General features: G+C 33.1%; 1 protein-coding gene across 2 annotated transcripts in view; it reads left to right on the top strand.

The window, feature by feature from the left end:
* Positions 1 to 23,356, top strand: part of Tbc1d22 (TBC1 domain family member 22) — a 177,177-nt gene extending 153,821 nt beyond the window's left edge. For both annotated transcript variants that reach the window (XM_089595840.1, XM_089595846.1), the window contains 3 exons: positions 22,435 to 22,684; positions 22,768 to 22,991; positions 23,083 to 23,356. In XM_089595840.1, coding sequence (XP_089451966.1) covers positions 22,435 to 22,684; positions 22,768 to 22,991; positions 23,083 to 23,223 — 615 coding nt within the window. In that variant the 3' untranslated portion in view covers positions 23,224 to 23,356. The remainder of the gene's footprint in view (positions 1 to 22,434; positions 22,685 to 22,767; positions 22,992 to 23,082) is intronic.
* The last annotated feature ends 3,830 nt before the right edge of the window (positions 23,357 to 27,186 follow it).

Here is a 27,186-nt window from a genome sequence, read left to right as displayed (position 1 = left end):
ATTTATCAGAAAGAGGCCTCCGGTATTTGGAAACTTCAAACTCGCCACTTACGTAGCAAAACACATCAAAACTTTTGTCACACACGTGTGAGACATTTCTTGCGGCATTACACTCTATGACGGCATGAACGCTGTTAACCCAGGGACTCTGCCGCATGGACCCGTTGCTTACCGTCACCACGTGGAGGTGCCCTGGTCACAGGCACAAGCAATGAGTCCTTACGTGATCTGAATTTAAATTTTGGACAGAGCGTAATGCCAACGAACTATCTGCGCATTGCGTGTTTTCTGTGTATTTATGTAAACAAGTGTCTGGCAATCGGTGACAATAACAAAAGGTATGTTGATTTTTATTTTGCGTAATCTTGTCACACTCCAGACAATGACTAATAACTTGAGTTTGTTCGAATGGTATCTCGCCTCAACGTGACTAGCACGAATACTTACAGCATAAATTGAATGCATATTACCATCAAGATAAAGTTGAAGCATGATTCCCTCGAGTACCCGAGAGCTTGCATCCATATGTAGTTCTGTATGCCGATCACAAGCAAAAGGTTGGAGAATCGGTTTATTTATCAGCGTTGATTTTAATTTTTCGAGTGCAGCTCTCTCTTTATCCCCCCACATGAAAGCCTGTTCCGCCTGCAGGAGTTGGTACAAAGATTTTTTAAAAACACGTTGGCGCATTCATTAACCAAAACATAAACGCATTTTATTCCACCATTTCATCCAGTGTTATAAATTCAGTATATTTACGCGAGTCCTCCGTTATCGGTACTTGCAAGTAACTATGTGCAAGATCAAGCGTGACAAACAATTTATTATCCTTAATTTCCATTAAATGCTCGTCTATATCAGGTAAAGGAAACGGGATCTTGTTAGTTTACGCTTCTTGATGGAATCAAAGTTGAATCGGCAATTTATAAAATGAAATTATTTTCTTGTGATGACAAGTCCTCGATCTCTGTTTTCGTGAAGATCAACATAGAACCTTTTTTACGAAAATAAACGTGCGATGCATCGGTAAACGTGCGTCCGATAATAATATATGTTTACTGTGCATCATCTGGCACCACGCGTACTGAGATGCTGTGTACAGTAGCGTCATCAACACTTATTTTAGCCAATACGTAAACCTGGTGATAGCGTTTTGTAATTTTCGGGGCCAAAACTGCGTAATTCATATGGTTGATGGATTATGGAAAATTAATTTAGCAAGACACCACTTGCTTTTATCAAACAATCGGAACTTCCCGTATCAACAAAACCGTTCAACTTAATATTATTCACATAAACTGGTTTTCAATACTTTGCAGCTGTCGAGGCTTGTGAATGCGTGACAAGATTTACATTCGCTGATACAGAAATATTGTTACACTTGCTGCGTATATGACCCGAGGTCTTGTATAAAGTACAGTATGGCTCTCGTCGTGGAAGAGGACAATTACGCGAATAGTGACCCAAAAACTGGCAGTTGAAACAGCGTACCTCTTGACCCACGTTGAAACGCTGTTTATAATTTACTTGATGCGGTACCAAATCAGCATTTGTCGGCATCTTGGGCTTGTAAGGCGTTGTAGAAACAGCAAGGGGTATTTGCTGTACAGTTGATGGTTGCAACCAACGTGTGGAAACGCTCAAATTTTTAGTATCACTGGAACGTAAATGTTCTACTTTTTACTTTGCAATCAATTCGTAATCTAACATATCATGTAGCAAACTATCGAGATTTTTATGAATTCGAGCAGACATCGCATTAAACAAATCTCTTGACCACAAGCCGACTAGAATTTGTTCCTTGATATTTGTACAGTCTAAATTTAGTTCTCTACATAATTTTACTTTACCAAGAAAGTACTTTTTTAGTTGTAATTTTCGATTCTTTTGCTCAAATCAAGCAATATGTTAAAATCGTGTGATACTCAGGCGATATTGTTAGTGTTATTATTATTCACACGTAAATTCTCTCTTGCGTTGATTTCGAGTCTATTTATAAATCGTTCTATAGTCGCATCTCGCCTTCTATCTTCTTCGATCATTAACATCATCATATTCGATATTACACTTAATCCGCTCGAGTCGTTGTTTACGGTACCTGCAGGCATACCGTTATTTTAATTTTGAATAGATATATTTCTTGGCGTTTTCTCGGTATATTTTCTTAGTATCTTTGTTAAAAATTTATTTAGCCCCCGTCTCCTCAAGGCTCATTTCACTCCTATTGCGATCGAAATCTTCGTTTAAAATACCTGGTCTTCCTGTTTGATCTACTTTGTTTAAAAGTTTATAACCACAACCAGTGGAACTATAGCTTCCTATAGGGATATTTGTCATGTGATTTTGTGCCGAATGTGAATTACCAGGTAATCTTTCTATTTTCCGCTGAAAGCGATCAAACTGTACTTCGCTTAGTGGATCAAAGTTAGATGCCAGTCCTGAATCAGTACCGTTTAAACTCCTAATGGTACCATTCAATTTTATGTATTTTCACAGTTTACAAGTTCTTAATTACACAAAAACTTAGTTTCACAGTTCACAATATTTACTTAAACTCATTTTAGTCACAATTTTAAAATTTTTGGTATCCCACTTTTGAAATGTTAACGAAAAGTCACTAACACAATTATAAATATGTATGTGTGTATGTGTGCGTGCGCGTGTGTTATTATTATTAACTGAAATCAAGACTTTTTTTTGTACTTATTTTGATAAAAAGTTTATTTAACACAGAAAAGATTATTGATACAGTTTTCGATTGGTAAATACATTGGGCTTCGTGAGATACGCAACATATATGCTCTCGGCTCGTGAATCAAGAGACAAAAGCTCAACAATCAACTCAAATAGATAGTTCGTGAGCTGTAGCAAGGAGCAACACATATCTGTAATGACTCATACGCGGATTACACTCATACATCACCGCTTTGTATACATTGAGAATAACATTCACCAGAAAAAAAAAATAATACTTTCAACACTAGCAAGTTATCTAATAGATATTATGCATAACGTATATCGTGGACATATAGTGTACCACAACCAAAAACGGACTATGCACTGTATATATAGTACTGCTGCTGTACTACGGTGTGTTGCCTTGCGTTCAAGATAAATCGCCAGTTGTCCCACTGCCTGGGTCGGTAAGCATACGTAACATTAGTACTCTATCCAACCGTGCGAGGACAGAGGACGTTCTGCTTCTGTCTCACTGTAGCTATTGCATCCTGATAGCACTTCTGCATGTATTTTGGACTTATGATGGATTCAGATAGCATTATTTTCCCATTGTTTTCCTTAGGTCTTTAGAAATATCAGATGCTTCATTAGTAATTGCATCTAATAACCCTTAACAAAATTCAGTCTTAAAATTTTTCCGATTACATCTCAAATAATTCAAACGGATGTATTTAATTGCGATTTAAGAAATTATAAAAAATTGTTGACCCAATCTCCTCCCTCATCATTATGGACTAACATTCTCCTAATCTGGTCTGTCAGATAGTCTGTATCCATAGTATTAAAACCTAGTAAGTTATTTATTTTTTGCTAAGTAATTTTTAACGTAACCATTACTTTAGTTAGTTCTCCTAGAGAAAAAGATAATAAACTTACCATTTCATCAATAACATGAAAAAATTAACTTAAAAATATTTCCTTAGGATAGTTATCTGGTAATTTCTTACGGTATACACATAAATTGATATTTTCTGAAAGTCCCGAGTCTGATACTGTAGTAACAGCACATTCCACTGTTAACAGTTTGTTGTATGTATGTTTTTGTGACCATTTTTGGGTAAAAAATTTATTTCATGACTCGCTAGTTTCGTCAACGTATGTAATTAAATGAAAATGTTGGTACTTTTTGGCTATTCAATTTTTCGGGGTGATCTATGGGGGCAGTGAGGGTCTCCTTATTTTCTGCCCTTCCGACATTTCCACTTTTCAACTTTGCCCATTGTTATTTAATCTCTCCCTTTGTCTGTCTATCTTTCCAGCATTTTTTAATCTCGTGTTACTTTTTTATTCCCCTATTGTAATCGCAGTAGCTAAATTTTTTAATTTTTATCTAATACTTTGAAGTTTCATAGTCTCCTTTTATTCATAGTATCTTTTTTAGCTTCTCTGCAAGCTTACTTGCTCCCTCATTACCAAACAGGCCTTCGATCCTCATTTCATCTCCAAGCCTCTCAAAGGTGGCGTCCACTCACTTGGAACTAATCTAAATCACTTACTTGAAACTTATTCATTGCACATCCTATTTCCTCCTTTAAGCAAATTTTTGTCGATCTCTTATCTCCAATTTTTTCTATGCGCAATATGTATTTTTCCGATCAGAGGATGACATAGAAGTCCAGAGGTTTTTCCTGCTCTCTACTTACAGTTTTGTCTGCGGAATTTCTGCTCGTTTCTCATTAACCTTTGCTACAATCCTGTCACTACTCTATTCTCGCGTTGAAATCTTAAATTATCAAGTCTAACTCTCCTTTATTAATACAGTAATATACTTTATCCTGTAGTTACTTAAGCATGAATTCTATTTTTGTGTTATTGTACACCCTTATTATGCTAGCTTTTTCCTTTTACATTTTCGGACCTCTTCTGGTTGACTCGTAATCCCATTCGTCTACCTTGTATTTTGTAATATAATTTGTAATGCTTATCAAAACTCTTCTTTTAGTTCTCCCTCCTTAAGCCGCTTTCGAGTACCAATTTTAATTGTTATCCAGTTCATTCTTTCAATCACTCACGTTACACTTATCCACCCATGTTTCCTGTAATATTATCACATCAAATTTATTTAGGTCATTTTTGGCTTTTTTAGTATTTTTGATACCTGCTATATTCCATGAAATGATTCATACGATCTCTTCTTCCTTATTGAAATTTGTCCTCCAACTTTTAAAATTGCCTATCTTTTGTTCTTTCTTTTTTCTGGAGGAAATCCCTATAATTCGTCCCATGCCCACTATTTCTCATTAGTTTTCGTTTTAAGATATTCCTTCCGCACCTTATTCCTTCTCTTTCTCTTCGTGTTTACTTCCTCACAAAAATTCCAATAGAACTTTTCCTTATTTCTCTTTCCTTAAATTTTAGTTTCCGTTTATTCATATTTTCCAGCTGTCAAGGCGCATTCACACTATTTACAACATTTTTGCTCCCTCCAGATTCTTTTGTATGATAACAATTTTTCCCTTCGCTTTGGTTTTTTTTGCTCGTTGTTACAATAACTATTTCAGGTTGCGACGTGCTGTTAATAACTCTAGTTGCTGGCCCTAGCCCTGCCTCTGCCATGGTATTTACACAATTCCTTGAATAAATGTTATTTTCCTTGTAAAATTTTGTTGGACATTCATCTGATTTCTTACTTTTTTTAATAACTCTTTCCTGTGACTATCTATCATCTCTAGCTGTCTGTCTATTTGTTAAATTTCATTTTTAGATTTGTACTTTCTCGGACTAATCTTTTCATAGTTTTTCTCTTTTTAGCTCGTTTTTAACTCTAACTCCAACATTATTTTACATTTAACCATCCTACTTTTGCTATAGAATGTATGGCTTATGTTGCTTTTGGATTTTGGGTGCCTATCTGTATTTTTTGTTACCCTTCTAGTCCATTGGTTATTTTCTTTGCATTTACGGCCTTTGCTGTATTCATCGGTGTCGCTGTCGTCTTGGCTCGCAGTGTCGTCGTGTTATGTGGATGTACTCAGATACATGCTTTTACGCATCCTTTATCCCCTCTTTCTAAATTTATTCCCAACTTGTAGATGTATTTGAAAACTGGATAGATTTATCTAAAAGTAATCTTTTATACAAAAAAAATTGGAAGATTTCTACAGATCGTATAAATGTATTTTTACGAGATTTTTGTATAAGGTTACATGTTAATTGCAATTTTTTTAAATTAAACATAGAAAAAAGGGTGCATTTAAAAGATCAGCAATTTTTTTGCCAATATTTTTCATGCTATTTCGAATAAATATTTGATGTAAGTAATACCTGTCCAAAAAAACTTATGTGTGGGGACCTTATACTCCTGAAAGGACATACTGGTATGTACTACTATGCTATGGAAAAAAGCAGTACTGCAGGATGGTTTTTCTTAATTTTTTAGGTACAATATATTTTTAATATTCAATATAGACTATAAATTAGTGTGTTAGTGTAACGTTAGAATTGTAGTTAGCGTAGGCAGTAGGAAGTTCTCTTTTTAATATATAAAGCAAAGTTGCTAAAACCGTTGTAATCGATAACCGCGAAAACTACTCAACCGATCTGTCTGAAATTTTGCATACTGATTATCGACACTTCCTAAATAGTTTTAGTATAGTTTTTATCTAAAAAAAATTAATAACAATAGTAATAAACAAGCTCAAAGTTCTACAAAAATACGCAACCTTTGCACGTTAGCTCAGCAGGATCTGCTAGGTGTCGTAGGCGTAACATCGAAGCCAACTTCAATAGAATAAAATAAGTATGATTATAATAGACCCGAGCGACTCAATGATTTCTATAGTCGTTCACTGGCAGTACATCAAAAATAGAGTTGTTAGTCGTGCAGCTGGGTATCCCGGTTACCGACGACACTCTTCTTCAGTGGGCAAGCGACCTACGTCCAATTCAACCTTGAACCACCAGGATTGACGAGTGCCACCAAGAAAAAAATGTTCTAATAGATAACGTCTCTGGTAGAGAATTAGGAAACATGTCTAGCCAAAGCACAACCTGCTCCAACACTTTAAAGTTTTTTGGCCATTCAACCATCTGGCCTGGTGCTGCAGTCCTGAGGAGTACGGGCAGCCACAACAGCCTTCTTCTCAATGGTCGTCCTAACGGCATACCCACAGAGAAGGTATTCTTTAGGCCCACATTCTCGACTAACAATGAGCGGTTGATTATCCGGGGAATGACCCGAAGACGATATATTTTCTGGTCAGCGCGTACCTCACTCCAGCATGGTCTTCGTACATGCATACATGTATGTGTATGAGTAGGTGTCAAAGTCCACGAAAGTAAGTAGAGTATCAGTATGATTTCACAAAAATGGTGTAGTGGGATGTAGAAGTGACTGTTGAGGGTTAAGAAAGATTTTGAATGAGGCGCTAAGAAGTATGTGGGAGGCACTGAAGGGCTGTAAAATTGATGGTGTAGTAGGGGATCTGAACGAAAAGTAAGCTAAATAAAAAAAAGGAGGAGACATCAGAATTTTACGTTTCTTGTAGGGGGGGGGGCGTTGGGTGGCATCAGGGGTATGTAGAAAGGGTTACAAAGGATTTGTGGAAGGCTCTGCTGAGTTTTGGATTATTAGTGATGTTATGGTGATGATTTTTATTTAAAAAAGTATGAACAAATGTTTTCTAAACCAAGAAGAAGGACTTAAGGTCGTATTGTATAGTAAATTGATAAAAAAAAAAAATCCAGACTGACAATGGAAGTGGACTGACACACAAAAATAACATGTGGTGGGTGGCAGTTTGGGACAAGATAAATCGTAGAGGGGCAGTGGAAAGGAAGTGAGAGGTCAGTAGGGGTGCTTCAACAAGTGATTTCATACTTCAAATAGCAACGTATATTGCAAAAAAATATTTTTACAACTAGAAATAGAATTTTTGAAACAGAAGTTAAATTAAAAAGTTTTGTTAAAATTTATGATAATTTTGTAACAACAAAATATGAAAATGTAAATTTCACTTATTGTACTAGGAATATTTCAAATAATTTGGATTTAACACTTTTTTTTGTGAATAATAACAGTGGGCATTATGTTTTATTACAACGTTATAATGTCAGAATTAAGAAAAAACCAAAGAAAATTATGGGAAAAAATTATTATAATCTTAAAAAAAGTTGAAAGATAATACATACATTTTTAATAAAAAACAAAAAGTTTGCAGTGTCACAAATAGTAAAATGAGAGTAAAACATGATAGTTCAAGAAAAAAAAGTGTCTACAAATAAAACAGATCCTAATAAAAATGTTATACACAAAACACAAAAATTTATAAAAACAAGCTATTTTGGCGAACGTTTTGCTCTATAAAGTAAAGTTACTGTATATGAATATAAAATACTGTAAAAAAGATTATAAGAATTGTTATAAAAAATTGAGGTAACATGGGACAAGCTTGACCTTGAATTTTAAAATTATAAATAGCCTTTTTTTTTTACTTACGACATTGACACCAAATAATGCAAGAAAGAAAAGATTATTCTAATATTGAATTTGATATCTAAAATCATTATCCTTCTAATAGTTGCTTTAATTTATCATTATCCAGACTTAGATCGGGTACAAAAAATTTTTTCACGCTTGCCACAATTTAATTGTTGTCTTTTACTTTGCCAAAATTTTTTACAAGACTTGCTATGTTAATATTCAAAAATACTACTTTATTTTGGAAACATTTGTTCGTATTTTTTAAATAAAAATTTGCTCTTCAAAATAAATTTTTTATTATGGAGGGAAAGTTCTTTTAGAATTGAAAATTGGTTTATCTATTGTCTGTATCACCCAGGCTGCAAATACATAAACTTTATACTTACCAATAATATATGTAACATTACATAATTAATAACCTTTAAAATTTAATTAAATGAAAACGTCTTATGAAACAATGTTAAAAATTTTTATTGGTAAGTATTAAGGTCTTGGTGCGTCAATTTTTTTTTTTTTTTTTTTTGTTAATAACATCATATAACGAAGTGCTTTAATTTTTCATGGTTAAAAAATGGCTGAAACTGTTGAAATTCCACCTTATAAATATAACTCACTCTTGGGAACCATATTATACAGCTCTGTATGATGTTATACTTCAAAAAGTAACGTATAGTGCATACATTTATGTATATATACATACTCACCTATATTACATAGTTGTTTGTGTAAGGCACTATCTACACAAACCCCTCAAAACTCGACAAAGCCTTCCACAAATCCTTTGTAACCCTTTCAACATATCCCTATTGGCGCCCAACGCCCCCCCCCCCGTACAAGAAACGTAAAATTCTGTCATTTCCTCCTTCTTTATACTTAGCTTACTTTATGTTCAGATCCTCTACTACGCCATCAATTTCACAGCCCTTCAGTACCTCCCACATGCTCCTTCTTGCCTCATGCAAAATTTCTTATAAACCCTCAACGGTAACTTCTACATTCCACCACACCATTTTTTGTGAAATCATACTGATACTCTACTAACTTTCGTAGACTCTGACACCTAGTCATACACATACTTGTGCGCATATTATTTTATTAACAACTACAATCAGATGTTAACTTAAAAAATAAACTAAATAATGCATTTATAAGTGTTAGTGAATACAATTTACTGGTAACATATGTGTGTATACTAATAACCTTGTGAGTGTATGCATATACCGTTTTTCTTTTTATTACTTGTATTGTTTTTACCCAGATACCCTACTGGTAATTTATAATGTATTTATTTATATAACTAGGAGTAAAATCATACATTGATTTATAATGATTTGATTTTAATTCATACAAGAACATAGATTTTGGTGCGCTAAGCTTTTTTTTGATAACATTGGTAATGAACTATGTAAGAAATTTCAATTTTTTATTTGTTTTTGTATTGTATAATACTAGTGCATGCATGAAATAAATAACACTGAATTATACAATAATGCAAACCGTGGACGTACTGCCCCATTAGGAAGGGCCATTTTTATGATTTAACATTACAGAGCCAGTCGAGTTATTCGATTAATATTTATTGTGCTGTTAGATGTATGTATGTTACGTAGAATATCATAAAATTAAAATGGTCTTTCAGAGAAAAACAACGGAATTTTACCTTATTTTGTGGTCAGGCATTAGGGGCCAACGAGGGTTTGTGGGAGATTTCGGTAGAGGGGGGGGGGCAGTGTGGAGTTGTAGCAATGTTATCAAAGAACATATCGAAACTTTAACAATAATTATCAAGAAAAATCCAATATCCAAAAAGTACTAACATTGACATCCAATTCTATACGTAGACAAATTTACCAAAATATAAAATGATTTTTTTTACGAAGCAAAGGTAACAAAAACATACGTACACTAAGCCATTAACAGCAGGATGTGTTGCTGATACAGTTTCAAACTCGGGACTTCCGAGAAACTTTGATTTTCGTGTACACCCTAAGATACCTATCCTAAAAAAACATTTTCAAGTAAACAATATTATTTTATTAATCGCATGGTAAGTTCATTTTTTGTTGCTCTAGAAGATTTAAACTAAAGTACTGGTTGCACTAAAAGTTACTTGACAAAAAGTGATAACTTAATTCAGTTTTAATATTATAGATACAGACTATCTTACAGATCAGATAACGAAGATTTTAGTCCATTATGATATGTAGAGAAATTGACTCAACAACTTTTTATACCTTTTATATCTTGTATGAATACATTCAATTTAATCATTTAAATTATAATCGGCCAAGTTTAAAAAAAATTTATTAAGGGTTTTAGATGCAACCACTAATAAAGCATCTTATATTTCTAAAAATTGTGAAACAAAAGAAAAAATTAGAAATCCCTTTCAGTTGCCATCTAAATGTATCGAAAGTCCAAGATATCTGCCGAAGCGCTAACAGGATACAATAGCTGTTGTGAGAAAATGTGGTGGACCAGAATTATTTATAGTAGTAACATATTATCATGCATAAAAAAAATTAAAGAAAGTTTAATCCGCATTCCCAAAAAACACGACACCGAATAATATTCCAAAAATTACATTTAGATTATTTTATTTTAAATTACTATCTTTTATAGATGATGTTAAAACTCATTTTTTTTGTAAAGCATTGGCGTACGTTTATACAATTGAGTGACAGAAACGTGGTCTACCTCATACACACTATTAAGTAACTCTATATCTTGTTGAAAAAAAAAATTACACCTGAACAAATTGATACACTTATTTCTGCGAAAATTTTGTTGAGTAATGCGAAACTTACAAAATTAGTTATTAAATACATGCTTCACGGTCCTCTACACAACGCAGTCTTCTCATGTTTTATTTCAATCGGAAGTGTACCAAAAATTTTCCAAAATCTTTTACAAACATACTTCATTGCAAACTACTTTCCGAACAAACGATCACCCGCAATATAAAAGAAAGAACAACATATCTGATGAACATATTTACAAAATTTTGACAAAAAATAAAATTTAAGTAGAGAACTAAATGGTTAGACTCCATGATTAAATTTAAATCATGAAATATAAATATTATATCTGTATATTAATGTTGAACTTTGTGCATTAATTCAATGCATCAAATATATTTACGACTCCATTTATAGACGTAGTGACATAGCATACATTAAAATTGAAACATTGAAAGACGAAGGAACAGAAATATCTAATAAAATAAGAAGTTATATTGATGCTTGATACATGAGTTTAATAAAATTAGCTTAGGAAATACAAGAATTTTCAGTTTGGGCTAGAAGTCGTACAGTTGCTCATTGAGCTGCCGACCTTGGAAAATAAAAGAAACTTATGTACAACAAAAAAATTTTCGAAAAATTTGTGAGACTATCATCTGCAACTAGTAGCTTGGTTGAAACTTAACTAATATGATTATTTTGAAAAAATAACTAAGTATGTAATTATTCCAGAGTATATTACATTTCCAATAACAAACTAAAAAATTTTGGAAAAAAAGGGCGAAGAAAAATATTGCAATGGGTAGATAAAACGAAGTGTTACGTCAGCGTAATCCGTAAGGTTTTGACTAAGCTTTTGCTTATTGCTCAAAATCTTTACTTATTTCTCTCGGGTAGTGTTTGGATGGATGCAACTAGGCCGCGATGCGAGTCGGTGAGGTACGTGAGGGTAATAGAACCCAACGCCACTCACTCTCGCCAGACAGTGGAAAAAAACATGTAAGCAGATAAAATCACTCCCTCCTTTTCACAAAGACAAGCAGCTCAAGTATTTCGAAAATACTGGTCTTGAGTACGACAGCAGAAAATATCAAAGATTTCGATACAGATTTCACTTTCTTTTTATTCGTTACTTAGTACAATAAGTACCTAAATTAACGTGTTATTGGAAGTTGGGTAACGTATGAAAGGCAAAAAAAGTAAGAGGGCCTTGACTGAGGGGATAAAGGATGAGGTTGAAAAAGAGCGAGCAGTATATTACCAGTAACGACAGCAATAATGATAATAACTGTAGCAATGAAGATGGTGATAATAATAATAATAACAAAAATAATTATGATAATAATAATAATAATAATAACAATAATCATTATAGTAAAAATAATTTAAATGTAGAAATAAATAAATTATGATTGTTGTATTAATAGCCATACCGGTAGTTGTAGTAAAAAAAAAATATTAATAATATTGAAGGTAACAATCATCTAGTAGTGGTGGTAGTGGTAGTTATAATAACAGTGATAACAAAAATAATAATAAAAGTAACACTAATGATAGTAATAATACTAATAATAATAATAACAATAATCATAATAATAATCAAATTATTAATAATAATGATGATAATAACAACAAAAATAATTATAAAAATAACAATAGCCGTGGTAATAGTTTTTTTTTTTTTTTTTTTTTTTTTTTTTTTTTTCTTTCTGTGGAGGGAGGGGAAATGCATTGAGGTACACCGCAGGGACAGTGGTAGTGTGGGACTCAATGGATTTTTTTTTATTAGACCACCCATACCCACTAAGACCCCCCCCTGCAACATGGCTTTTGATCCATCCCGGAACCGCGTTGGCATTACTTCAGTGTGGAGCCACCAGAGAGACCATCGCGTCTCACAGCATTAACGAGTTAACTCGCCACCGTTTGCTAGAGGTGCTGATGCTCTCGAGTCCTGAAAAGGACTCGGTGTCCCTGAGGACCAGCACTTTGTCTAGCACTTCATAGTAGGCCGCCTACCTAGCCAGTACCACTGTAAGCTTAATGCTTTCCCTTGCTGATAGGTAAAAAGTACCCAGCACAGCGTAGGTCTACACAAGCCTGTCTTTCAACTCAAGGCTTTTTTGCCTCATTTTGATCCTGCTTTGGCCTTATCCCTGGTCTCTTTTGAGGCTCTTCTAAATAAAGGGCAGCTCTCGCTGCCTGCTTCGTGCGTGTTGTCCGTTGTTGGGCAAAGAAAGCACCGTGCTGGGCCTGGACACTCTTTCTTTCGGTGGTTTGAGCTTCCACACCGGAAGCAAAGCTTGGATCTGTTTTCTTCTCTACAGTTGCCTGAGACGTGTCCATATCCCAGGCATTTGTAACATCTTGTTACTTCGATTCTTCTTCGAATTCGGCAGCTTACAAAGCCAACTCGTAACCTGCCTTCCTTTTCTACTTGTCTGGCAGTTGCTTTGTCCACCTTTATTAACACCAGCCTCTGTCCTCTGGCATTTGGCTTCAAGAAAGCTACTTCTGGCTCCTGGCTCTTAAGTCCAAAAGTCCTAACGAAAGCCTCTTTGACCTCATCTTTCTCTACAATGGCATCCAGGTCTCGGACCTCTAATGTCACTTTTTTGTTACTCATTTTGACATTACCCTGTCCGGCTACCGACTTTTAAATTTGCTGTGAGAATGCAGAAGCATTCTCTACACCTTTGGCCTTATTAAGTATGTCTCCTTTTTTTGTAGTGACAACACTTTGGACTGCCACTTAAGCCTTATCAGGGTCAAAGTTTGCCTTCATCGTCCTCAGCACCTTTGCAAAGGTCTGCCCTTTGGCCATCTTAACTACTACTGTTGTTGTCGCATCCACTTTTTTCTTTTGGCTTATTTTTTAGTTCGGGAGAATTTCTTCTTGTTTGCCACTGCCTGTTTTCTTCTTCTTTGGAAGCATGGTTTGCTGGCGTTTTTCAGGGCTGTCCCATGGGCTCCTGTTTCTTTTCCTTCGTTTTATTTCCTTTAGGGCAGTGTTCAGGGTTCTTTTCTGTACCTGCCGTTGGAACTTATCTCGCCCTTGTTCCCTACACTGCATGGATTTAAATGACGACTTCCAAGCGTTTGCATACACTTCTTCTTCATAAAAAAAGCCTTTTCTTAGCACCTCTGCCTCTTAAAGGTGTTTAAGCGCGGCTTTTAGCCCATTCTTAACAGCGTTCGCTGTGTTGCCGTACTTATCGTTGATTAATTGTAGCGTCTCCGTAATATCTTATGTTGCTGATTGGACTTTATCAGCCAATTGCTGTCGCTTAACTCTGAGCTTAGCACCATCTTCTTCTAGATAGGCAAGCTCTTCCTGGGTCTGGTGGCTAAATAACGACACGTTGCTGTCTTCGATGTCGTTAGTGCCTATGCTCAACAGGCTTCCTCTTCGTCTTTTGTCTGTAAGAAAAGGCCATAGAACATTTAGCAGTCCCTGTTGGCCATGAGACAAGTCTTTGTGCCCCCCCCCCCCAGAATCCGTGGGGCCTGCGTCAGTCACCCGGGCTTTCACCGGATCGGAACTGCCGGCGGATTCCCTCAGAGAGGTTACCGCCTGGGGTACTTGTTTTGCATTGACGTTTTTCATTGTGGCATCTTTTTAGTGTCGTACTGACCCGCGAAGGCCAGCACTACCCTTTTTTCTAGAAATAAGTATTCGGAAAGAACACCACAGAGAGCCACCCCAGCTGCCCATCGTCACCTCTTATTTCAAGAGGATGCCCCTATCCGCCACCCGGGGAAGCGCCTGGTATGGAGAAACTAGCGAAAACCCCACCCGGGAGTAGTAGTAGTAGTAGTAGTAGTAGTAGTAGTAGTAGTAGTAGTAGTAGTAGTAGTAGTAGTAGTAGTAGTAGTAGTAGTTGTAGTAGTAGTAGTATTAGTAGTAGTAGTAGTAGTAGAAGTAGTAGTAGTAGTAGTAGTAGTAGTAGTAGTAATCGTAGTAGTAGTAGTAGTAGTAGTAGTAGTAGTAGTAGTAGTAGTAGTAGTAGTAGTAGTAGTAGTAGTAGTAGTATTAGCAGTAGTAGTAATAGTAGCAGTAGCAGTAGCAGTAGCAGTAGCAGTAGCAGTAGCAGTAGCAGTAGCAGTAACAGTAGCAGTAGCAGTAACAGTAGCAGTAGCAGTAGCAGTAGCAGTAGCAGTAGTAGTAGTAGTTTTTTTTTTTTTTTTTTTTTCTTTTTTTTAGTAGTAGTAGTAGTAGTAGCAGCTTTAGTAGCAAAAATATGTAATGATAATAGTTTTAGAAGTAATAATAATAGCTGTAACAGTAATAGTGGTGGTAGCAACATAATTATAAATGCAGCAATCTTTATAATAATGATACAGAGTTCGTTTCAAAATCAGGTACATTAATACATGAATTGTAGTAATAAGCAATATGTGATCTTTGTTAATAATATTAGGAAATTTGTGATTAAAGTGAAAAAAAAAAAAAAAAAAAAAAAAAAAAAAAAAAAAAAAAAAAAAAAAATGAAAACTATAAAAATTATGTTGTTATTTACCTTCATATTAGTTATTACCTCCTTTTAGATAGTAACTGACTTTATTATCTCAATATAAATAAATGTTACCAACGATTAATTTCATATTACATCTATTTGCTTATTTATATTTATAAATAATCACGTTTTTAACGTACTGTTATAATTATTGACAATGGAAGAAAAGAAGCAAGAAAGGCTGTTTCCCAATTTTTGTTGTATACAGTGATAGTACAGGAGCGAGGAAGGCACCAATTGCTGGTGGGATGTGTGGCTTCATTTTCATTTAACTCAAAATAACAGCTGATGTTTGTCATACTTTGTAATTTGTTGATTAGCTGAAGTGATTGAAAAAAAAAAAAAAACTCAATACCAAACGTTTAAAGATACTGCAACCGCAAAGGGTGAAATCAATCTTGATTCTCAAATCTATAATACTTTTAAAGAAGCAACTACTTTTAGGTTTTTAGTTGATGTAGACAATTTTTTGCGTGGTTTTTCAATCACGATAAATATTCAAGGTAATAAGATACAAAATAACTATTAAAAAATACTGCAAAATATTTTTTTACAATAAAGATGATTAAGCTCTTTTATAAACGAATTTTTAATTGAAGAATAAATCATGTAAATGTTTTAATTTAACTAAACCGAAACGAATTAAAAATAAACGAAATCCTCTGGATGGAAGTGTCTTTTTTGTAAGAAATTGGTCTTGATAATTAAACTAGACTTTATTCCACAACATAACTCAATTATTCAGAAAGTGACGCTAATAATGTAGTTTTCAACTGAAAAATATGCAAAAAGCTTCTATTGTATTCGAGTTAAAAAAAACGTTAGTATGAAATTTTATGTTGATAGTTTATCATCTTACGATTAATATTATACATAACATTAAGAATATCATAAATAATTTGTTCATCAGACATCACAGTCATTTCCTTGTAGCGCGGTAGTTAAAGCACGAAAAAAATGGTGAATAAGAAAATTTCTGCCACCTGGAAGGAAATCGTTTTAATCGCTTACAAATATAGTCTAATTATTGGAAAAAATATTTTTATCTAACAAAAGCGTTGGCTTTAATTGTGATTCAACAAATGTTATAATCAAATTAGCGTTTTTTACGATTGTTCAATAATTATTAAATTTTAAGACAAGAAAATATCTTCTTTTGTTTTACAGGTAGTCTACTGCTATTATTTACAAATTGTTTTTACACATACGGCTGAATATATAATTCAATAATCAATAAGTACTTAAACTTTAACGTCTGTGAGTGGTAGGTAAGTAATAAATGACATGCATTAATGCACCAACGGTCATGCCTGGAAAGAGTAAAATGAAAAAATATCGATTTTATGATATATTTAATACAATATTGATTTACAAATCATTTTTTTATGAAAACTTTTTCTAATTGATAAATTCAAAAATTATTGAACAGTCGTAAAAAACGCTTATTTGTTTATAACATTTTCCAAGAGCATGGTATTGAAATCATTTTTTTTTTTAAACGTAGAAAACTATTTATTTTTGTAAGAAATTAATTGCGTTTTACTGTACCTAAAATTAACGAAGTTGTAAGCATTTATTTAATTGCAAAAATTATTGTTAGAAAAAGAAGTTAAAGTTAAAAAAAAAAAATTTCTATAGCACTGATGTTTTTTATATTCTTAATAAAATGCCGTAGAAATTTTGGGTCTAACTTATTTTTACACTTTGAGCGAGCTAATGAATTTTTAAATTAAGAATTTAGTTGTGATGTCATATTTTAAAATAAACAAAAATCTTGTGCATGGTTAAATATGGTTATAATAGGTACCTAATACCAAATTTTCAATCATTTTTATCAATAAATAAAAAGACTATAAATTCATTAAAATTAATTTTCAAAACAGAAAATTTCACGCTTTTTTGCAACCAGACAGTACAAAAAACAAATTTTTAAATAATCGAAAAAATCTTAATCGATAAAAAATTTTATCACACACAATTTTGCTGTAATGTTTGTTTCAATCAGACCAACAGAAAAGAAGTTATGAGCTAAAATATTTAAAAAGTTCGATTAATTTTCACTACCGGACTATAAAAAAATGACTGATGTCTGATTAATGGATTATTTATAATGTATAGTGATGTATTATATTTTTAATGTTATGTATAATATTTAATACAAGATGAAAAACTATGACCATAAAATTTCATAGTTATGTTTTATTTTAACTCGAATACAAGGGAATCTATTTACATATTTTTCAGTGGAAAACTACATTATTAGCGTCACTTTTTTATAATTGGATTTTGTTGTTGAATAAAGTCTAGTTTAATTATCAAGACAGATTTCTTACAAAAAAGACACTTAATGCTGTACATAATTAAAACGAGAAGCTGGTTTAAAAAGGCAGTAAAAGTTCTTGCTCGCACAGAATTTTCCAAAAAATGAATACTATAATCTTCTGTACCATGAAAAACCGTGTCACAAAGCCTAAAGTTCATGTACATGATTTTTCTCTTGTTATTGAGGGTATATATACATTAGCGTATATTGATATGTATAAACACTAGTGGAGCTTCGCCCCCTGCGCGATCCGTGCACCAACTCCCCTTACTCTTACTTAAAAGAAGAGTCTTTTATATTAATATTGTAAAAACATACGTAAAATTTTAGTTTGAGATTCTTAAAACTGAAGATTTCAGATAAGAGACCTTAAGAAAATGTGTTACGAAAGTTTATTTTTTATTTTACCTTGCCAACCCTACCGCAATAAACCACACCACCAAAGTGCATAAACAAAGAAATAACATTTTTAAGTAAAACTTCTTATGGCACGTTGTGAATTTTTTCGAGCGACACGAAATTTCTGAGCCCCCCACCACTCCAGCCGCTCTCTCTCTCTCTGCCTCGTCCCCTTTGCCACCAGAGCAGTGCATATACGCGTAGAGTGGGACGTGGGACGGCCTTTCTCTCTGCCTCGCTCCCCTTGCTACTACATGCTCAAATTTTTACGTATATATATATATATATATATATATGTGTGTGTGTGTGTGTGTGTGTGTGTGTAATGAGGTATTATTTGTTATTAAATAACCTTAAATTCGTATTTTAGTTGTACTTTTCTGACACATGAGTTATAAATTGCAAAAAACTTATCGTATACCTTGAAAATTAATAGAAATGTCCACAAATTAATTTAAAGTGTTTTTATAACAATATAACCTCATGAAATAAAAAAAGTCGTCATATCTTGACGGAGAAGCAATTTTGTGTTTGACGAACGTACGAATAAGGGCCTAGAATTTCAACAGCAGTGGCTTTAAATCTCGGTACAATTGTATATCTTTATTTTTACTTTAACACAACTTTGGTTCGGAGTACGAAGCTTTTTCCAGAATATTTAGCAAATTATCACTAAGAATATTGAGAAATTTTCTCTTGAACTGAGAGTTGTTGATGCGATTGTACCGAGACGTAAAGCCACTGCTGTTGATAGCCACTGCTGCTCATAAAACAAGAAAAATCGTGATATCTCGACGGAGAAGCAAGATAGGCCAAAAATACCGATTTTTTACGGGCATCCTAAAGGGGAAATAACATATCGAGACGCACAAATAGAGGTGTCATTTGTTGTGATTACATAACCTCAAATTCGTATTTGAGGTCTATCTTTATGAAATTGGAGTTATCAATTACGAAAAAAATTGCAGTATACTTTAAACATTAATGCAGATGTGCGCGAAGAAATTTAAAGTGTTTTCATGACAATATAACCTCAGAAAATTAGAAAAAATACCGTATCTCGAAAGAGAAGCAACATAAGTCGGAAATACCAATTTTCATCGGTTTACTAAAGGGGAAAAAACAATAGAAGCGTACAATTTGGTTTGATGAAAACATGATTTTCAGCCATTTAAAATACGAAATTTTTTTAACTTGTTTAATTTTATTAAAAGAAATTTATTTATTCAACTCGTAGCCATAACACATATGATTGCTTCTCATATAATTTTCTGTATAAAATGAGTTCAATATTTGATACTTGAAGTTTCACTTCTATCGTGGGTCCCACGACCCATTTTTTTTATTTTTTTTTGATTCTTCATTCTACACGTAATTATCCTGAAAAAACAAAAAAAAAACACGTTTTTCAAGAATGGAACCAGCGATCTTTTGAACACTAGCCACGTATTTTATACACTCAGCTACAAGCGATTTTAAATATAGATAAACTTCTTCTTGTTATGGTATGATTCGTAACTTATCCATAATTTTGATATTTTTTACTGTTTGTTAAATACTTAGGTTCGATAATACATTATTAATTATAAATTTTTTATTTGGTAACTTTGTTTTTTACATGATTAAATTACTTTTCTAAAACTCAGAAAAAAATATTTTCAGTAGCTGCTTTTCTACACATTAATAAATATTCACGATTGCCTCATTTTTTTCTATAATTCCGAAAAAAGCCTCCTACCTAGTCTTGAATTTAAGCTCTACCCATTTTTGACAACTTAAATACAGCTTATGACTAATACTGGTCGTATCAGCGATGGTTCAGTGGACTTACTTGCTAGTGCATAACTCACAGCCGGGTACTCTTCGATTCCTGTCCACAGCACTTTTTTTCTTTTTTTTTATCAGTATCAAGATGAATCGTCGAAAATGTAATGAACTGTACAATAAAAATACTAAAAAAAAGAAGATACTCTTTTCTCACCACCTTGCGGTAAGTGTCAGAGCGCGTTGTTTCTTTTTTTAAAGAAAAATTCAATAAATAATTTAAATAATAAGGAAGAAGTGATTAAGCTACGACTATGACCAAAATACGTTGAAAACATTGAATAACTTAAGAGTTATTATATTATTATTGCTAAGGCAGATTTGTTAATTAATAAGCCCTTTTTTTTTTAATAAACTGATTATACGAAAAAAATTAAATACATTGAATAAACTGGACTAATTGATAAACATTAATTATTACTACAATTTATCCAAGTGGATAGTTAGACAAGTGGTATCCCACATAGTCTACTCCACAGATGGTGATGTCTGAATCAACTTCTTTAAAGCAATTATCGATTTAGAAATGTATGAAAGTACTGTAAATATATATCAAATAAATAATTTTTACAAAAAAATAAATTACTACATAACCAAGCAGTCTTTTTTAAGTGGCTATCACCATTACTCTGATAAGCAACAGCTATTTTATACCAACAATTGTAGTATATTATTCAATAAACATCACTTAAGTAAACTTAGATCATAACAAAAAAAACTCCGATTTTGAATAATACTACGAAATGACGCAAATCGAGTGACTTATTCAAACTTTTCACAATACACTTTTAGTATGGGAGTAAATGAACAAATAAATTAATGAAAACTTTTACATATAAAATAAATTTTATTTCTTATTTAAATGTGACTTTATGAATTTAATTGGCAATTGGCACAAAACAAAACAGTAATTCCACCATTTCTTATCATTAAAGCGAAGCTTTATGGGAAGTTTGGGATCTCGGCTTAGGGAGTGACTTTCTGAAAAGTAATATGATTCTGTGACATTCTCACGTACTCTCTTTCTCCCACCTTCAGTGGCTGTAAATTATGCTCATACATGTACAGTACAGTGCGGCTGCTGGCTAGCTGGTGAGCAGCTCGCCAAGCTGGCCTTTATACAATACATATAATACAGTAACTCATTATTCAGCCGACGCATTCATGCATGTATGCATATGAATACAGTAATAGTTACTGCAGCTTATCATTACTGGTAACAACTCTATATCTACACAGAGAATAATGCATAGCAAAATTAGGTAAATATCGAAATAAAATATCCTGATGTGTCGTCAAATGCGTGCATGCATGGACAATCACATGCAAATTTATCCGTAAAACCTGTAATCGTGGAGCGTGTTCCTGTTTATGGAACATGAAAATTCATGTATTTTTTATACAACATATTTGATAAATAAATTGTGGTAGTTGTATATTTCATTTATTTTTATGAATTCACAAGAAAAGTCTCAGTATACGTACGATGAATAACCAATTTTAATGATAATTCCGTAAATAGAGACAAAGTTGAACATAACCTATCTTGAGAACTGTACATGTTATGGTGCCAAACTTTAATGAGTAATTTATAATATTATAATGAACAAATGAACTTTAAAATTATTTCTATTGAGCACAATAGTGTTGTACAAACGTCGAAAAACTTAGATTGTAAAATATTATGCTATATTTATGTTTTTAGAAAAGTTTCATAAATAAGAACATAATTATGTTACAAAAGATAAAATGTTTCATAAGTATGTACATTTTAGTCTTATAAACTGTTTAGAAACAAAGTAATTCAACAATTAAGAACCATGCTTAAAAATTAGAATAATAATGGTAATTGCAATTAAATCGTTACCTTTTGTTATAACATAGACATAGTGCAGCCCAAATCAGAGCTTGATGATGCTACTTTCTTCCTGATGACTACTGTTGCGTAAAAAACGTACATGAAATTTTTTCTTTATTTTTGAGTCTTTACTAAAAGTTTCACATAAATTAAGGAGACCCTTGTACCAATCCAAATATTTACGAATTTCACAAGCCTTTTAAGAGCTGTTAACAATATTGATTTGTACAGCTGTTAAGATAAGGTTAGAAAGAACAATTTTTAAAAAAATGAGGCTTGATAAGCTTCTAATGTAGGTCCTTACAGAACCTGAACTTCCTAATAGTAGATGTGATATGATTAATTCGTTAACTATTTCACTAAGCTTTAAAAAACTTACCCTAATACGTTATATCAAAATTTATTTTCATACGCTTTTTTGTAATAGTTATCTGCCAGATTAGCAGATAAAATAAATTGTTTACTTTTATACATTTTCTAAACTACTAAACACATAGTTAATGCTATTTGTTAAGAACCCTTTTTGAGGTCGTCTTTATTGCTTTAGAAATCACGCTAGAACCTCTATAATTAATAATACTATATAATTAAATAATTTCTAACTGTTTCAGGGCATGAATGATTTGGTTACACCATTTTTTTTGGTATTTCTCCAAGAAGCAATTCCAGTTTCAGAATGGCAGGATATCGAAAATTATGATGTTGCGTCTTTGTCAAAACGACAGCGTAATATTATAGAAGCGGATAGTTTTTGGTGTTTATCAAAATTTCTTGACGGAATTCAAGATAATTATATTTTTGCTCAACTAGGTATTCAGCACAAAGTGAACCAGTTAAAAGAACTCATTCAACGAATCGATGGTAGGATTGTTAATAAAAGGCCAAGCAATTACTACAAAAACGTTTATTGTACCAAATAAAAATATTAATTTTTTACCTGATAGCACCTCTTCACCAACACTTACAACAACACGGTATTGACTACCTGCAATTTTCATTTCGTTGGATGAATAATTTACTTACGAGAGAAATTCCATTACACTGTACTATACGACTATGGGATACATATTTAGCGGAATCAGATCATTTTGCATCCTTTCAATTGTACGTTTGTGCAGCCTTTCTCCTGCGATGGCGAAGACATTTAATTCTTCAACCTGATTTTCAAGTAAATTTACAAAATTGTTTATTTATAAGATAGAAATCTATCCATCGTATAATATTAAAAAATTTCTAATTAACAAAAAACCTTCTATTAGGGTTTGATGTTGATGCTGCAAAACCTTCCTACCCAAAACTGGTCGGACTCAGATATCAATATTTTAGTTGCTGAAGCTTATAAGCTGAAGTTTACGTATGCCGATGCACCAAACCATTTACAGGCACATGATGCTAGGTGACCGTGATTATTTAACGACTGACTATATTGTTAAAAACTCTCTATGTGTCTTTTTTTAAAGTTGCCAAATATATAACATAGTTATGAAACCATTTTAAAATGAAAGATGACAAGAATAAAACTCTGTTTAAATAACTTAATTATAAACTGTTTCAGATTCTGTTTAGAAAAAAAAAAAACAAAAAAAAAAAAAAAGAAATGATTAACATTTCGAAGAACTGTTTATTCTATTATTTAAAATTTGATACGTGTAAGATATTAAGAAATACTTCGAAAAACAACTAATAAAAAACAGAAAGAAATCTCATAACTCATACGACTCATCGCTGTGACGGTGTAACACCGTTTGCGTCCGACATGAATATATGACAAGAGTAATGATAGTAGATAAAAAGAGGAGGTATACAATAGGAAAAAAAAACTTTTACGTCGTTATTCCTGCGAAGCTCCATCTTTCTCATGTTTTTTGAATATTGTAAGTAGAAAAAAAAGTTCACTTTAGCAATACTATTGAGAACGATTTTGGATCCTGTACAAAAATAGTCAGGCAATAAGAAATGAACAAGACTGTCCATTTTCAAGTACATTACTAGTTTTAAACATTAAGGATTATTGTAACTAAGTACTAAACAGTATAACAATCATGAGCCAACAATCCACATAATATGTTAATAAAATTAACTTATTAAAGCTTTAATTAAAAATAGTTGTAAATCTGTAACTATTTGTAAAGTGATCAAAAGCGCTAGATGTTTGTGTGAAATACGTGAAGAGTGCATCTGCATTTCATATTTTGATACTAGTAACAGTTAAGTCAGTCTCTTGTCGCATGTATGATGCAAACGTGCATTAAAAAAATCAAATATAGACAAACGTAGATTTATCAAAATGCATTTACTGATAATATCTCTTTTTTCGTCTTATTTAGATATTTCTTTAGATTTGCAGTCTGTCTACTTTCTAGTATGGTTAGCAGTTTTTGATTTTTTTCAGACAAAATTATTTTTTGTTCGGTTATCCTGCATGCACATGTGTTATTTTCATTTCCCTTGCTTACTAAAAATTTGTCGGGTTAAATAATGAAGATAAGATAATATATAAATTTTTTAATTAATAGCAAAAAAATGGCTCTACTTATAATTAATCTTGTGCTGTTAAAAAATAGACATGAGAAACGTCCACTTGAACACGTTATTGTATTTTATGTAATTTTACGAGCGCAAAAAACGACTATTTTTATAAAGTTTTCTTGAACACTTTTAATCAGGCTAATAACAGTTCTCTCAGTGGCTTTGACAAAAAAATACATTTTGACTTGTTGGTCAAAATCTTATTTTTTTGATATTTCAGCCATTATGACACAATCTGAGGACGCGTACTGTAACTTTTTAACTTATTGATAAGGAAAAATTATTTGTAATTGACGGCATGAAATAAAAAAAAAAAAAATGGGTCGTGGGACCCACGATAGAAGTGAAACTTCAAGTATCAAATATTGAACTCATTTTATACAGAAAATTATATGAGAAGCAATCATATGTGTTATGGCTACGAGTTGAATAAATAAATTTCTTTCAATAACATTAAACAAGTTAAAAAAATTTCGTATTTTAAATGGCTGAAAATCATGTTTTCATCAAACCAAATTGTACGCTTCTATTGTTTTTTCCCCTTTAGTAAACCGATGAAAATTGGTATTTCCGACTTATGTTGCTTCTCTTTCGAGATACGGTATTTTTTCTAATTTTCTGAGGTTATATTGTCATGAAAACACTTTAAATTTCTTCGCGCACATCTGCATTAATGTTTAAAGTATACTGCAATTTTTTTCGTAATTGATAACTCCAATTTCATAAAGATAGACCTCAAATACGAATTTGAGGTTATGTAATCACAACAAATGACACCTCTATTTGTGCGTCTCGATATGTTATTTCCCCTTTAGGATGCCCGTAAAAAATCGGTATTTTTGGCCTATCTTGCTTCTCCGTCGAGATATTACGATTTTTCTTGTTTTATGAGCAGCAGTGGCTATCAACAGCAGTGGCTTTACGTCTCGGTACAATCGCATCAACAACTCTCAGTTCAAGAGAAAATTTCTCAATATTCTTAGTGATAATTTGCTAAATATTCTGGAAAAAGCTTCGTACTCCGAACCAAAGTTGTGTTAAAGTAAAAATAAAGATATACAATTTTACCGAGATTTAAAGCCACTGCTGTTGAAATTCTAGGCCCTTATTCGTACGTTCGTCAAACACAAATTTTTTTGCTTAATGGCTGTCCTCAGTTTGAATATCTTTGTTTTTCTTTAATAATATTCCTTGTAATAAAATAAATACTTGTTGTCTGTATTTGTATTGTCAGAGAAGTAAAATGACATGAACGGAGCGCTAGCCTTAATACATAGCCTTGAGATATACAAAAGAACTATTAAAGTACCTAATAATTCTGCAAACTTTGTTAGTGACACACTGAATAACTGCAGGTGAGCCTTGCAAATAAGGTTTTGCATGCACAATAACAGTTATAAACTATTCACATAAAATTTCATCCTTTCTACAGGCTTGATCTAAAGATGCGTGACTACGTGCTTGGCACAAGAAATTGACATTGGCAATTAATGGAACTCATTACTGTGGTTTCCTGAGTAAATAATACATTTAAATAAAAAAATACGGATAAGCATAATGAGCTGATGTCAGTATACATATATTTTTGAACGTACATACGGCTTATTATAAAGATAAGGAGTACTGTCTGAGTAGACGACACTTGGCCACGGTTGCGCAGTTGCCGTTGACAAGACGTCTCCCTATCACTCTTTTAAGATATAGCAGAGAGGTGGGAAAACCCTTTTTGCCATCGTAAAACTAACACTACGTAAAGAAGACAGTGCGCCTTCGCGCCAGGGCACATACAGACACTTGAGCTCGTTGCGAGCTCGATACTGAAGCAGCATAGCATGGTATTGGCAGACTCTCGAGTGACGGAATACTGAGGGTTGCTGAGGTCGAGCCTCCATGCTATACGAACACAAGAGCACCCATGCAGTCGATAACACCGTCGAGAACAACACTAGAAAGACCTTGGTGTAGTTAAAATAGTCTTTCCTATTCGCCTTATCTGAAGAACATAAAGTATTCCTAAGTTCCCTTATCGTGAGCTGTTGAGTAGCGCGTATCTAGTTGATGAAAAAATGTATTTGTGACAGCAAGCCTCAACTTTCGGGATCGTCACCTGCATAGTGTGCCACCATCTCATATGTAATCGAAGCATTCATTCAAGTTAATATATGTTGCATTTTCATTTGTACCATGGAATTACCATCTTACCGAGCAATCTTTGTTAGTGACACACTGAATAAATACGGGTGACCGTCTCTTGTTAAATATTTACAACTAAAGTTTTGCATGCACAATGACAGTTATAAGCCATACAAATACAATTTTATCTTTACTGCAGGCTTGATGTAGTAATTTGTGATCACGTACTTGGCACAAGAACTTGACATTGGCGATTGCAGTAATTCATCACTGTGGTATGCTAAATAAAAAATCCATTTAGCTATGCTGCAATTCAATCTTATCGTCTTCATGTATAAAGTTGGAGGGGAGGACTGGCGCTGGCTGTCACTTTAACACGAATTTTTATGGAATCGGGGGTATGGTGTCGATAGTGGCTGCCACGGGTACTATTTGCTTCGATAACACATGACATGGGTTAGGGGTATGCAAGGAGGGAAGCACGGGGTATGCACGGAGCCAATAATGCGTTGACTAAATATAATTTAACCTCACCCAAGACTTCGAGTAAAAATACGACATCTAGGCATCATGATTAACTGATGTCGTTATACATATATTTTTGTATGTACATGTGGCTAATTATAAAGATAAGAACTACTGTCTGAGCAGATGACACTTGGCCGTGGTCGCACAGTTGTGGCCGATAAGACGTCCCACAG

The sequence above is a fragment of the Copidosoma floridanum genome, unplaced genomic scaffold (assembly GCF_036245765.1).
Source record: "Copidosoma floridanum isolate Cflo_tuat_1 unplaced genomic scaffold, Cflo_Japanese_pri ptg000004l, whole genome shotgun sequence".
NCBI classification, from domain to species: domain Eukaryota; kingdom Metazoa; phylum Arthropoda; class Insecta; order Hymenoptera; family Encyrtidae; genus Copidosoma; species Copidosoma floridanum.
This window is presented reverse-complemented; position numbering and strand designations above follow the sequence as displayed.